Source organism: Apostichopus japonicus, chromosome 2, assembly GCF_037975245.1.
Source record: "Apostichopus japonicus isolate 1M-3 chromosome 2, ASM3797524v1, whole genome shotgun sequence".
Taxonomy (NCBI): Eukaryota; Metazoa; Echinodermata; class Holothuroidea; order Aspidochirotida; family Stichopodidae; genus Apostichopus; species Apostichopus japonicus.
The window spans coordinates 28970638-28986177 of NC_092562.1; the positions used below are offsets into that span (position 1 = coordinate 28970638).

Sequence of the window (15540 nt, forward strand, 5' to 3'; positions counted from 1 at the left end):
TAAAAAAGAGCTGTTGGAGCTCTTAAGACTTCTCGGCGAAACAACTGAAGACAAAATATTACCATTACTTACTACAAACAACCACAGATGGAGAGTATTGGCCAACTGTCTTTTCATCCTGAATTATCGTAATAACAGACACAGAGATTGAGTAATTGTCGATGAGATCCATGCCAGTAACAGTCAAATAGTTGTCGCTGGTGTCTTTATAGGTCAGCTCCTCTGTAAAATCATTGGTCCATACAAAATGGACTCGATAGGAGACAACTGGGCCGGTACCGTAGTCATATCCCGGTCTCCAAAATTTCCAATTAACTCGGGTCCTGCCTTCAACAACAGTTACCAGAGGAGCATCCATCAACGCTGGAAGAGCTTTAAGGGTAGAGGAAACCCTACTATTTTTAATTACATGTGATTGAGAAGCAGTAGATTACGCAACGTGGTAAACTGACATGGAGTACGTTACATTAAAAAGTATGACTAGGGCAATGTTATCTATGAGGTCACATAGTGATGGAATGGCTTTACCTAATAAGAATGTTAATAGAGCAGTTATACAATTATAGCAATTACGCAAGTTTATCCATTACTCACGGCAGAATGAACATTCTTCTCTTAGCAAACAATGTTAAGCAATACTTATATTCTCGTTATAGTGAAGTTAAATCTAACCATCTTGGCAGTTAGGTCCACCCCAGCCTTCTGCACATCCTCCATTACCACACGAACCCGTCGATCTGTTACAGTTAGCATTGCCAGCACAGTGGCATATGTAGTTACAAAGTATCCCGTAGTATCCATCTGGACAAGATTGACTGCTTTTTAGTCCTTCAAAGATTAGTAATGGGGACAAGAACATTAACAAATGTGATGCATCTGATCTCGTAATATACTGAATGTATTAGAGAACTTAACATATGGCAGTGCTATAAAATAAATGGGATTTAAATGTGTGATATCATAGTTTTCTCTAACAGATTTGCAATGAAAAGGGTGTTAAGTAAATACCTCAAGCATTGAGATGAACTACATGGTAAACAAAACTGTACCGTTGTTCAGTTTGCGGAAATGACATTGATTTTGGAACTGACAAAACAGCTGCTGTTAAGAGCACACTATTTTATTAAACCCAACCACTACGTTAACATCACGTGGTAGTTTTGGAGAACTTATTCGAGTTGCTTTCGTTTCACTAAGTATGGTCAACTATAAAAAAGTTTATTTGTGTTACATATAATGTGTTCACTTTCAATATCTTTGTTCTCAAACCGAGGGCCGACGGTGTATACTCTTAAAAGACAAAAAATAGTGTATGCATACATGAATATGTAACCCATATTATATCAATGACGCAAAGAATTCGGACTGTTAACACGAAAACGGGTGCGGCCTATTATTTTGATTATTTGTAAATTGATAATTTGACTTACTTTGACAACCAGGCCCTTCATAACCTTCGTTGCAAGACGGTGAGTTACACCCAAGAACTGCATCATGTTGGGTGTTACCGCAATTAGCAGTCATGTTGCAATCGGCACCAAAATATGGACGTTTACAAGTAGCTAATAAAACAAAGAGATTATCATCAAATATAAACACGAAATCAAAGCCTTGTGCTTGTTCTACAATTCGATACATTTTAATATTTAAGTGTATTTTTGCCACCCACGAGCCATTTCTAATTATCTGGCATAAGGAAATACAAGCACATTGATTTTTGTTTTCGGGAATAAAATTGATAATTTTTAATGATGAGTTATGTCTAGTAAATAACGGTAGACCACTTACTGTTACATTTCGGCACGGATCCAAACCCTGCTCTACAATGACATCCAACCGGATGAGGAGAACATACTTGCTTGTAACGACACTTGCCTCCCAAATCAGTAAGTGTAGTGCAGTTTAGTTCGCAAGTCATACCGATAGCATTTGATCTATCATCACACGCTGAAAGATAAATTTGCGAGCTTCAGTGACAATACGAATAAATAGTTGTTGACAGTCTTAACCATTGCAGCAGGTTTAAAATATCAAATATATCAACAAATATTGAGATATGTACTGTTAACTAACAGAAGTTTCATTCCGCGACCGAAATAAAAACACACGACATTTAAATAATTTTTAACTTCCATTCGCTATAAAACTGTACTCATGTTTCGCTTGATAACATATATATTAGTGTCTTCAATATTTAGGCCAATTCCGTCGTGCGAAATTTCATATAAATTGTGTGTACTAAGTACGACAAAACATTTATGATTACTATGGTGTTTTCTTGTCAGAAGACTTACCCTGCGAACAGTCCTTTCCATGGTAACCTGCTTGACATATACACTGTCCGGTCTCCTCGTGACAAATGCCTTGGTAATAGCAGACTGGGCATGTATTATTGCAATAGATCCCCCAGAAACCAGACGGGCAGGCTTTAAAATCAAGTAAAATCAACTTCAATATAATGTGCAAGCATGCTAAGATACGGAACAATTATAGAAGAATGTTGTAATTAACCTTCGTCAGACTGATACAAATAACAAACATGTAACATTTATCGAGTTTCTCATATTATAAATCTGTCAGGAAATAATACAATGTTTACCCATACGTAGTCGCAAGCTTGCAGTCACATATAGTATGCATAGCCAGTCGTCTATATTAGCACTGACTTTGGATATATATATATATATGGTTGGGAAATACCTGGTAAACAACCAGTTTAGTATATACACAGACACATCAGTTCTTCATTTGTTCTGAAAAAAGCAGTGTCATAATTCTTATGAAAGTGTGAAAAATATATCGCCAAAAAATAGTCTAATCTTTTACCTTAAGCCCGGGTCACATCTGCGCGATTCAACACGCGATTCAACTCGCAACTAAATCGCGTGAATCAGAAAGTTGCTTCTGAGAAGTTGCGCTGATTATGACATTGCTCTATTGCAAATCAACCCAAATCGACGGCGCAACTTTTATTGCGCAACAAGTTGATACCCGTGTCTAACTACGCGATTCAACTTTCAATTGTATTGCGAGTTGAATCGCGTGTTGAATCGCGCAGATGTGACCCGGGCTTTAGGCTGTGTAAATTAATGGAAATAATGACGAAGTGAATGATGGGAAGGATTCTTCCAAGTGTTCATACCTCGTACTTTTAATATCATAAACCCTTTGTAAGACTGATTTCTGTTGTTTGGAAAACATTCATAGACTCCTTCATCAGCCTTCCTCGCGTAGTCAATTGTCAGTTCTGTTTTTCCATTGGCCAATGGAATCTCTCTCCCATTATGACGCCATCTCAGAGTAGAAACATTTCCGTTGTATGAAACAGTCATAGCGACAGTTTCACCAGTTCCTACTGACCACGTAAATCTATGAGGTTGAACAGAGTCTGCGAAAGCAAATCAAAAGTTACACTTCCGTTAAGGAGTGTCAGGACGAGTCTCTATTACATTCTGCATTTATATGTTAAGTGGCATTAGGTGAAACCTGACACGAAGGGAAAAACAATCACAGGGTTTCCAAAGTACTCTTAGTTATTCCAATGCAATTCACAATAACTTAAATTCTACCATTGCTGCTGATATACCTTTAACCTTTGGTTATACCATGAAACGGTTAGTTTTGCGTCTAAGCTTCACTTATACAATATTTTGTACTTTGCAGTAGCTTTCACTGCACTACATTATACTAGTTATCTGGACGTTTTAGATCGGTTACCAACCACTAGTTGATAAAAAACATATTTCCAGCTATCTATTTATATCGCTGAATGGTGTTTCATGAGCGAAACCATTTTCGTGGTCTTCAATCAAGTCCAGGAGAAATACACAATGTTTTAATATAGATTTTCGTGTTTCATTAGACATAATCCCTTACTAAGCCGATGAATACTTTGATTCTCATTTGTTTCTAAAACTAAATAAAAAATACGGTGTAGCATAATTATTATTCCTGAGAGGATTTCAAATTCGAGAAATAATTATTTAATCAGTGTCGCTGATGTAGTAGATATTCATGGAAAGAATGCCAATTCATTCAAGACAAAATTAAAATAAGATACCGTCTTTGTTTGACTGTTTGAGTATTTCTATATGTTGTCTAAGCTTTTCTTCGATTAGTTCCATGTAGTACACTCCCAAATGAGAGCCGTTGGATACCGACTTATCCAGTTTTAATCTTCGACTGCGGTTTGTGGTGATGAAAGATAATTCCCCGTCAGGCAGGCCGGAGGTAGGAGGAATGTTTGATAGTGGTGCGTCTTGACTTCTTAGTCCACTTCCAGTTTCTTCTCTACCTGTTTCAAGTTCTCGACCAATGGATAGGATGGTCTCAAAAGTCGTCAATCCTTCTACGGTGAAAGTTTTACCAATTTTTATGGTGGCAGGGCGGCCATATCCAATAGCGTCGAAGACCTTAGCTAAACAAACATGAAATAATATCATTTACTTTTTGCTAAAGGCAAACTAGTCTAAATTGGTCACATAGTATTTTGCTGTTACTTAAATAAGGCCTTTACAGTTGATATAACTAATTGCCATTAATATTCCTATGATAAAAATATTGACGACGAATTTCAATGTAGACGAAACGACTAATTCAGTGTAGATGATAATACACTAACTATAATTTCACAATGGCTGAAACAACCGAATGTTTAGTAAGCCGTCATAACCATTAAGCAATTACAGACATTTATAGTTTTAAGTATTAGGTTAATAAGTTAACAGTTATCGAATATTTTTATTAGGAACTCTCGGGTACGGCTGTAAATATGTCTGCTTGTTTTGTAAGTAGGCTTTTCAACCAATGTCCTCTCCACTTTGTTTTACGAGGGAGCCACGGCCAGATATCTCTCGTCTGTGTTCTAAACAATTGTGACTAGTATTTTTCCTGTCTCAATCTTTGTTCTTCTGTTCTGAGGTTTAACTTGCAAATCCAAAAACATATCTCCTCCAAAAACTTAATTCTGGGAACCTCGTTTGACCTTGCATATACATAAAATTTGTTTAAAATTTAGATATTAATCAAACTAATATAATAGCATTCGCTAGGTTTAAAAAAAAAAGAAAGAATCACGGTTGAAGAAGTGCACTCTACCATCACGATGAGTGACACCAATTGGATAGAGACGTAATGATAGCCAAAAGAGAGCCATGAATATTTTATTTCGTTTAATGTCTATGTCTATAATAGTTCAGAAATAAAATAAAAATTTAGCAGCGCTACCGCTTAAATATTGAACCTTATACTTAATTGATTATTCAAGTTTGTCTTTTACATAGTAGAGGTGTCCTTTTAATTTCTACTGAAATTACGTGGGTTCAACAGTTGACTGATTATGGCGCTAACGTTAGAGTAACAATACAACTACTACACATCGAACAAATATGGAAAGCAAATTGAAGGAAAACACGGCAGGTGTACAACTTAACAAAGTAGTGACAATATGACACCACACAATGATAACATGACAAGGTAATTGGTGGAAATCATGTTCACGTTTAATACTCAGTGTCTGAAACAAGTTGTATGCATATAAGTTTTTCGACCATTCCAAATTTGTAAGCTTACCTACTAAATTATTAATAAAGTTTTTATTTTTACATTTTTTACGCTATACCAGGTTGGTATCGACTGTTTGACTTCCCTCCTAGTCAACGCTTTCAACTATGGTGGCTATTTTTTTAGTTAAATGTCACCGTTATAAAAATCAAAGGCGAACAAATTTTTTTTCTCACCTGAAGTAGCGGGTTTCCAGCCTTATATCAGAAGAGTGAGCCAAATCAACCAACCATTCCCAGATGAGTCCTTACAGTTGGATACAGCAATATTTATGTTTCTGAGTTAACTATTTCCAATCCGTTTTGAGTGCATTAAGGGAATAACGTTTCTATTTTTTAATTTTTTATTGATTACAGTTTAGATGATGTTTTTTGGTGAGTTGTTATGTATTGATGCAATTTTTTTTTTTACCAATTCCCTTTCCATACCTTGGCACATTGGTCCACTCCATGATGTTTTGCAGCCAGCTTCTAAACAGACCCCAGTCCTGGTGTCACATAGAGAGGTATGGCTGCAGTGACATAATGATGTACAGCCAGCACCATATGTTCCTTCAGTACAATCTGCGTAGTGAAATTTGCAACAAGTATCAGCACATTGCAATGACACACAAACTTTAAAAAGACGTGGCTAAATTCGCAGGGATATTTGCATTATTTTCGTCAGGGATCAAAGGATTAAAGATATTCAGGATATAAGTAAGATTAACAAAACCAACGTTTCTGTCGGAAAAACAAAATAACTAGGACGCAAAATTGTAGGTCAAAGAGTGCACATCATTAGGGCCCCAGTGTACCAGAGTATGACGAAACATACAGATAGGATGTTTATACTGATAAAAGATAAAACACTTGATTACCTGTTTTACAATCAAGACCGGTGAAGCCCGGGGCACACGAGCACCCAAAAGGATGAGGGAGACATATTTCTACACCTCGACAATCAGCATCACCAATAACAGTCGCACAACTTATTCCACACCGTCGACCGATATATCCAGACGGACAAGCTTCCATGGTTCGTAAGAAATATTATCATTAATGCATTGAAAATAATATTTTAAGATGTGTATCACATTATAATTAATTCTCTCAATTATATGCATCAAATATATGTATGAAAGAATGAACTACTTTCGTAGTCAGTATCGATCCAAGTCAATTAGGTCTGTCATGCAACCCCCCCCCCCTCCCCCACATTCCCATTGATACGTCTTTTAGGAACATTTGGATATTATCAGCCTTGAGGGATAAATGTGCATACTGTATCTCTTATGGGTGGGGGGGGGGCGGAAGGGTATGGTTACAGTTAAACATCATCAGGTATTTTTACTTCAATTCCTAATTTTCTCGCTTAGTGAAAAATTTCAAGTTGGGATTGCAAGGTCTTAGGATTGTGAACGTCTCTATTCACTGTAATTCTTTGAATGTTTATATTTTACAGGTTGCTTAGACACCCAGACAATGTCCCTGCTTGTTTGCACTTACGGAAATATATGATAATTATTAACGGCTTCAAAAGAAGGGTGGCTACTTTGTCTGTTTATAGCTCCATGGTTAAACTTCAGAGTTTGAATATTCGGCATCGTTCCTCAAAGGAACGTTTTAAATTTTGCCTACATTCATTTGAATACATTTGTCAAATCCTCTCTCATGGACAGCTCCTTGACAGCAATCTTCCCATCAATCATCGACTCGACATTAGGGTAATAGTGGAGTACTTTTTAATAATGATCTGCTTGAGGATGATGGTGGTTTTCTTTCCTTTGCTCACTTCCTCAAGAAGTACTCCATAAAAACCAATTGTTTGGAAAACTATGGCCTAATTAAGTCAGCTAAATTTTCGTAGCTAATGGTTACTGATACTGGTAGTCCATGTTTTTTATGCAAGCCTATTAAATGTTTTACTCATATTTTGTTGACTGATGGCAACTTTGATCGTAAATTTGTCGACAAGCATTTTCTTCAGTCTTTATGTCGTGTAAGTTGTAAGTTATACATGGACAAATGCCCTGAGTTTCTCAAGTACAGATTGAACTTTGTACTGTGTGGTCCCTTCTAGTGACGTGTATATTTGCTGGTTCCAGTGCCGTATTCTGCATAGAATGATTATTACCAAGCAATATTTACATAAACTTGGTATTATTTAATCAAGTACACAGTGCACATGTTGTCTGATTCATACTGAGACTATTCAGTACTTATTTTTTTGTTTGTGATTTTGCCCCCCAAAATGGAATTACTTTCATACAATCTTTCGTAATGCTACTATTAATATAAAGTTAGATCGGTCCTACTGTTCGGTAGTGAGATTAATCCGGTGCTGAATTTAAGTCATATTTTTTTGATATTTTCAACAAAACATAAGGACAATCCTTTAGTCAACGAACGCATTCATTATTAATTAAGGAATTACTTTAAAAAGCAAAAGTTGATTTTTCGGAAAAATTGACTGAACAAATTGGGAGAAACATTGGATCCCTTGGGTATTTATGTTTAAGTAATAAAGTCAGTTTTCAAAATGTATTATTTTGTCTGTGTTGTATTGAGTCTTTATCCTTGTTAATTTCTATTCATATTTTCAAGAGCAATAAATAAACAAATCCAGGCCTTCATTTCCAAAGCATATGTAGCAATCCAAACATTAAGAACTTTAAATGGTGTATGTTTATAACAATATATACATAAATGCATAAATACCTTGCTCGCATTGTCCTCCTGTGAATCCCGGAGGACATACACATCTTCCGGAGACATCGTCACAGATGCCACCATTGTAGCACACCGGACAAGTCCATTGACAGAAGGGGAAACCCCATAAATTGTACCTGCAACCTGTGAACGTAAAAATCGGTTGATTGGTATTAAAAGATGCGTCTAAAGCAGATTTTGCTCCAATCAGGTGGTACGATGCCCAGCTGAAGAATTTGTAAGTATCTGAGCAAACATTCCACATTAATGACACGATGCACGAACAACGAAGTGTTGCATAACATTTAACGATTTGTAAGGGAAGCAATACACATACCATTGGGGACATCAACATTTGTATGTTGTAGAAAACCGTGTAATCGTAGTGAAACTGTTTTTAACTGAGGCTGATCCAATTATTTGTTTATAAGTTAATCCTATAACTAACATAACTTCGATACTAACAAATTTAATGTATGTATGCCAGGTCAGTTAAGGTGTATAAACCAGAGACATATTCACATAAAAACTAGATTTTTCTTGATATTAGATTTGATAAATAGCAGACGTTCTTAAAGTTATTCAATCCGTTTTAGTATTTTTACACAACGATCTAACATGTTAGATTATGTTGAACTACTTGATTGTTAACTACAGAATTTCGAGCTACAAAGATGGATAAAGACCTAACTTACATATAACCTTTCAATTATCATACTAATTAAACGGTACGTCAGCTGATTTGCATGAAACGATTAAAGTTACCTCGAACGATAAGCCTGACGTATCCACTGGTATTTGACGAGTTCGTATACGCCTCGTATACTCCAGCATCACTGGTGTTAACCTTCTCAATGACTGGTGTAGTATTTCCATTCCATTCAGATAACTGCCTTGTGACCGAACCCCACGAATACCGCCAACGTACTTGATCTGTCGATGTACTGTCTGACGCCAACATTTTTAATGTCACTCTTTCGTCAAGATTTGCGGTAATGGTGAAAGCAGGTGGCTTAAATTCAGCTGAGTGACGAAACAATAAAACCAAATATGTCATCTCTAATATTTGATGAAGACAACAAAAAGTACGATATAGATATAAAAGGAATGCAAAAGCATCGATCGGCTGCATTAACTAGATATTTTTCTTTTAAGATATCATGAACAGCAATATTTTTATAATGTAGAAAATATCGTACCACTGTTTTAGCTGCATATTTTAATGGTTGAACTTCACAAGTAGCCAATGATGTTATGAAAGCAAAATATCTGGCATAAATAAACCTTAGTAATTAGTAAGTCAAGACATGTTTGTATAACTACGGTTAGCTACTACAGCTATAAACCCCTTGGCTACTTATTGCAGAGAGAGTGCCCTCCCTTTGCTTAACTTTTGTTCATATTAAATGACTTAAATGTTCCTTCAGTATTTTTGCATCTACTGGTGAAATTCTGTTACGCATGGTCTTTTAAAAAAAGAAGGAGACCATTCTAACATACTCCCAACAGTAGAGCCTCTGCCTGTTACAAACTCGGAAAATGTTATAGGGTTAATCGTGTTTATTTGGTAGGAAGGATATGTATCTTTCTTTCGCTTTGGCTAAAATGTTGGTCAAAATATGAATTTAACGTTTACTGATCAATTGTGTTATCCATCCGCCAATTTTATGGCTGCGAATGCTTGGTTCGACGTAGGCTAGAATGATAAATTTATAGCACAGAAATGTACTACTTAGCATATGCAAAATATCTCCAATACCATCTGCCAAAAGTATATTTGAAGCTGTATAATTTCTACACCGTAGTTGATCGGTATGAATTAGCCTGCTTTTGCTAAATAATATTGCTTAGTTCGTGGAACAGCCACTTGTGTGACATACAACGCTTATGTTATTCAAATGATTACAACTTCTTACAACTTTGTGCCTGAAAATCTTAGAAACTTTTCCTTTTGATGTTATTAAACAGTGTACTGAAAGGAAAAATGGAAGTCTTGAAATCTTATTCTCAGACAAAATGGCCACAAACGTAAATTCAGTTCATTTCGTTCATTCCACAATCAGTAAATTGATAAGAAAATCAGAAGCGACGGCCAACAAAGGGTGAAAGGGGTTGGCTCAAGCATCGGTCACATTACGTGTGAAGTTATGAAGATCTCACATGGATAACTTTAATATGATTTCCGAACACAAAGTAACACTTTGCACTTCACCTATAGCTAAAATGCTTACCTTCGTCTGGTATTATTGACACGGTTGAGATGTAGGTGTAGTTTTGTGTCGATGCACTGCATTGAAACACACCAAAGCGAAGGTTCTTTCTTTCTTGTGTATTACCAAAACTGTTTGTTAATATCACCGTATCAGCATTGATGAATGACTGCCCGATATTACGCTGCACTATATTGGTATCAATAAAAAACCCACAACGGTTTAACTCATCCGTTGGCTTGGTGATGACACTGGAGAGATCACATGATGTATTTCCATATGTCGGATAGATTCTGTTAGTTTGTTTATTGGTCCATGCGGCTCTGCGATACGATCTGGTGGTATGAATGCCATTATTTACGACCACGCCCATAAACGCAGTATTTCCTTCAGGATCACCCTTTGGATTAGCTGTGATGCATAAGGAATCTAAGTAGAAACCTGTATAGAAGAGTAACTTTTGTAACAGGAAGAACTGAAGAAATATCATAACCTTGCAAAAGTGCATCATTGGCTAAAATACGCTATGCATAAGAAAATCAAATAAAATATATATAAATATAAGAACACTGCCCCAAGTCAAGCATATGTTGACTTCTGACTTTTATTAGATCATATTAATTCATATTAATAACGGTACTTATTTTGGAATGTTGTGAACAAAGTTGCATCCATAACACTCAGTTACTCAGTATAGTAATACTGTATCATATACAGGCTTGTTTGCATTGTAATTGGTTTAGAACACCAACCTGATTCGTATTCCGTGCAGTTATCTTAGTCTACCGTCGTTATCTATAGGTGCCGGTACTTACCGAAATTGAACGCAGGTAAGCTTAGAAACAGCAAAACAGCGATCCATTCTTCCATTTTCTCAAGATTTCCAATCTAAACGCCGTGACGTGTTTGTACTTCTTTTACATTCATTCCAACGCATGAAACCCCAATAGCACTAACAGGATGATAGTTTAATGCTCTGAACAACCTTGTCAGTAAAATGCAAATGAGGAAGTTTCTGGTTTAGCTCTCCATTAAATTTCCACGAGTCACATAAACACACGTTAGAATAACAAGCGTTGCACGTTTCCTTATAAATAAACATATTCTCAGCAACTACAGGATAACGTTACAATACCAGTGCTTTGAGTGCATGATATTGGAGTAAAGGTTAGAGAGGTATTATAAGTAGGAAATTGTCCCGACTGGCTGTGACAGGCTTAAAGTCCTAAGTAGGTCAGATATTTGAAATCTTATCTCTTCGATTTGACATGATTACCAATTGCTAAGTTGTTCACTTCTATGATTGATAGACTCTTCCTTATTGTTCAAATGACAAATCGTCATTGAAAGAAACAGCAAATTGAACTAAAAGTTTACTGCTATGAGTCTAGTTTATGGTTAAGCCGATCCAATCTATAATAATCGATCTTCAGTATGTGATGCAGATAACAGTAACGAACAATTTCCTCAAACAATGAAGAAAACTCTGATTAAATTTGGAAGAATCACAGATTTAATGTTCTTTGACACACAAGACTGAAACATGATTTCCTTTGTAGGGCGTTATTCACATTTTTTCTGTATTAATTAAACGTTTTTTCCTATGAATCTGTCATGGAGATGGGTTTATGAAGTGTTGAATCTAAAATATCAAAGCTCTTTGCTTGACCTAAGGATGGTACTGGTTTCGGTGTCAAACCTCATAACATTCTACCTTGACAATGTAAAGAAACACACACAATGAGCGATAGTAAGGTTTAAGATCATGGTGTCACTATGACATCAAAGATGTTTAATATAACAGCCCCCAGGCACGGATTTTAAGCTATGATATATCTCTTAAACTGAGAAAGACATTACCGTCGTTTGAGTAGTTGTTTTCCAAAAAAGATCACTTTCTCTTAAGCTAAGATGGAAGTTTGTGTCCCCTTTAAACTCTTTAATTCACGAATTGACAAAATAATGTTTCTCATGGTTATATACATTAGATCTTCATACAGGCAGGATACCGAAGAAGTCTAATTGGCTTATCAAAGCCGCAAGCTGACCGAGGTCAGTCTTTTAGATCTTTTAAGATATATATCTCCCAGATATACCTTGAGCCAATTTCACAGTGACCTATTTAAAAGGATCCTTGGGAAAATACACATTGAAAGTGAAACGAAAACACCTCCAATGTGGAAAGTAACACGTCTTATTGTTAATAATAATATATCAAGTGTCTCATATTGGTTTAGGTACGGGAAAGTAAGTATACTATCATTTGTTTCTCTTTTAATCAAAACCTCAATCCCATTCACACAGGAAGGTTTTTTTTTCTTAGAACATCTTTACATCAACTCATGCTTAGACAATTCAACAGAATACGATGAAAATATAGACTCACAAAGAAAATGCAGAACCTTTACTTAAACTCATTAAACGAAAGAGGTTATTCAACTACTTTGTGGTATGATGATATAGCTACAGAGTCAGAAACCCATTTCCAATGTGCACAGCTTTCCAAAGACCAGAAGAAGTACCTTGCCGATTTTCACATCAAGACCTCCGTATTCTTCACACAAACATGTTGAGAGAAAGCATCGCAACTATCGTGATCTCTGATTAGTTATCAGTAACTTATAAACAAGAGTGCTAAACAATTGTCTCTGTGTGGTATAATGATCCATGATATTAAGTCTTCTTGTGTCATTGTGTCATAATGTCGCAGTACTTCCTTATATTCGATGGTATATTTAATCGTGACTAATCACCATCTAATTACCCATCGTTTGGTCTATATAAACAATTGAGAACATTTGGGTTTAACTGTTCTCACAATGCGACAGGAAATTCACCGAAGTATGATTCAATTAAGAGGGTCATCCATTCCTTCCGTTATTAAAGTGTATAGTAAACAATCACATTCGCAATCGTCGTTTCATATAAGTTACCGTAGACCTATATATACATATTTGGAAAGGCAGTATGCCATTTCATCACCTTTAAAGATTCGTTCTCTATATTATAACTATTATAGACAATACGATTTCATCTCATTTTCTTTTTTTTTTTGCATTAGTGTCATACAACAGTGTAAAATTTCATCTTGTTTCTTGTATCTGACAGTTTGATACATCGACTTTTGCAACTATTTGGAAGGTTATCTAAAATGCTGACTATTAGAAGTAGTAGTTATACTGAAATACACATTTTATGTGCAAAGATGAACATTCTGTGACGATCGAAACAGAAAGATAAAAGAACTTTTAGATCTCGTCAGCCTCTAAGTTTACTTAAATTTCCCCAAAGGGTCTACTATCGTCAAGGATCTGCTTGTTTGTTGTTGATATGTTTGTTCTTAAAAAACGATGGTAGAGAAAAACATATTCTGAATTTAAGGCTTAGGCATAACTGATTCCATACAAATAGCGTTAAGCTGTCTTTAGTTGGACTGTAATTTTGCATTATTCTAACTCAACCCAATAAATATTCATACAAAGTGAATACCCGTTAATTAAGAGTAATTAGTTATAAGCACTTATAAATTAATTTTAGTAATCATAAATCGAATATTTTTTTTATAATGAGTTGCACGAAATTATATTAAATACTAAGGTTTGGATCAGATTTTTTCAATCTTTGGCTGAATAAAAGAACAGCTTGTTTCCAGACGCCTTATCTCTACATTATACTTCAATTGTGGGTTTGTCTACATTGTCATGTTAAATACAACGCGATGTACAGCTTTATCATTAATCAAATGCAAAGAAATTTAATATCATACAGTTTGTAAATAAAGAGTTAATATTATATGTTATCAGTTTCTCTGAGAAGCACTTCCGCGTACTGAGCCTGTGTAAGAAAGAGAAAGTAAGAAGCAAACGTTGAAACAAAGTAAAATAATATAGGCAGGAAAAATAACGTTTACACAGAGGTTAGAATATGCAAACATGCAAAACGTAACTGAAATGGAACAGGTAAGTACTCACTGTAGTGTCTAAATGAGTTTGATTTAAGTGCCATCTTATTTTGAATTAAAGTAGGTTAGTCATTCGTAGATGTCGCTGTGCTTAGGTGTCGCAACAAGTCATTCTGCAGCGATAATCAATGTACTCAGACGCGGAAAAGCTAAAAGGAATTTAATCATGATCATGAAAAAGCAGGAGAGAACCCTTTAAATTGCGAAACAATGTAACATGTATAGATTCTTCATTATCTTCATCAAAAATTCGATTAGCTTATATATTTGCAACTAATGAGACAAAATGGTTTACAGTAACAACTCATAAATACGATTTAAATACAGTAATTTGTGTATGATGAAGGCGATGGAACAGTAGTTAGGGGGTTGGGAGGGGTTCTTTAAAAATAACCTGGCGCAGATTTAGGCAGTGGACTAAACATTTATGGAAGGGCTCGAGGCAAATCAGGAAGTTTTATAAAGGAGTGTGTTCTGTTATTTTCTTTACAATAATGATTATTGATATTTTTTTTTACATATTTTAAAAAAGCGGTATTCCTGTTAATTCTAACGTTTCATGTGATTTGGCTTTTACTTTGCAGTTATTGGATATTTCCATTTGAGGGGCAGTGGTGTGGGACGGGGGAGTTTCAACTAAACTTATATAGAAACATTTTCTTTTGAGGGGTGTACCTATCAACTGCCACTAGAAAAATTGGCGCAAAATACTTGTCAGGTAGAGGAATTACAATTAAATTTCTATGGAATGTATCTCAGGGCTCTTGTGGGAGTCCAGAGGGCTAAGACCCTAGAAGCTGAAGCGTTTGCAGGTATTACTTGTTTTTTAAATCACAGCTTACATGTTAGAGGGAGAATTTATTTTCTATGGAATTCCTTTATGGTTCTGCCCAGGTTTCCAGAGGGTGATACCCCCAATAGATATTTCTTAGTATACTCGTAGTGACTCTAAAACACAAAACACACGTAAGAAAGGAATCTGACTTTTGTGAAAGGTATTCCAAGCCAGAAATCTGCACTGCTTTCACATATTGAAGCAGGAATACATTCCAAAAGATGACAATTTCATTTGAATGTATTTCCAAAATTTTGTTGAAGATAATTTGACAAAATTAAA

General features: G+C 35.6%; 1 protein-coding gene across 2 annotated transcripts in view; it reads right to left on the bottom strand.

The window, feature by feature from the left end:
- LOC139954900 (uncharacterized) overlaps positions 1–11873 on the bottom strand; it is a 30518-nt gene extending 18645 nt beyond the window's left edge. For both annotated transcript variants that reach the window (XM_071954891.1, XM_071954883.1), the window contains exons 1-13: positions 11278–11873; positions 10484–10903; positions 9018–9275; positions 8262–8396; positions 6422–6571; positions 5991–6125; positions 4061–4417; positions 3143–3388; positions 2295–2426; positions 1789–1947; positions 1431–1562; positions 673–828; positions 73–372 (exon numbers count right to left, since the gene is read on the bottom strand). In XM_071954891.1, the coding sequence (XP_071810992.1) occupies positions 73–372; positions 673–828; positions 1431–1562; positions 1789–1947; positions 2295–2426; positions 3143–3388; positions 4061–4417; positions 5991–6125; positions 6422–6571; positions 8262–8396; positions 9018–9275; positions 10484–10903; positions 11278–11332 (2635 nt within the window). In that variant the 5' untranslated portion in view covers positions 11333–11873. The remainder of the gene's footprint in view (positions 1–72; positions 373–672; positions 829–1430; positions 1563–1788; positions 1948–2294; positions 2427–3142; positions 3389–4060; positions 4418–5990; positions 6126–6421; positions 6572–8261; positions 8397–9017; positions 9276–10483; positions 10904–11277) is intronic.
- Positions 11874–15540: the final 3667 nt, after the last annotated feature.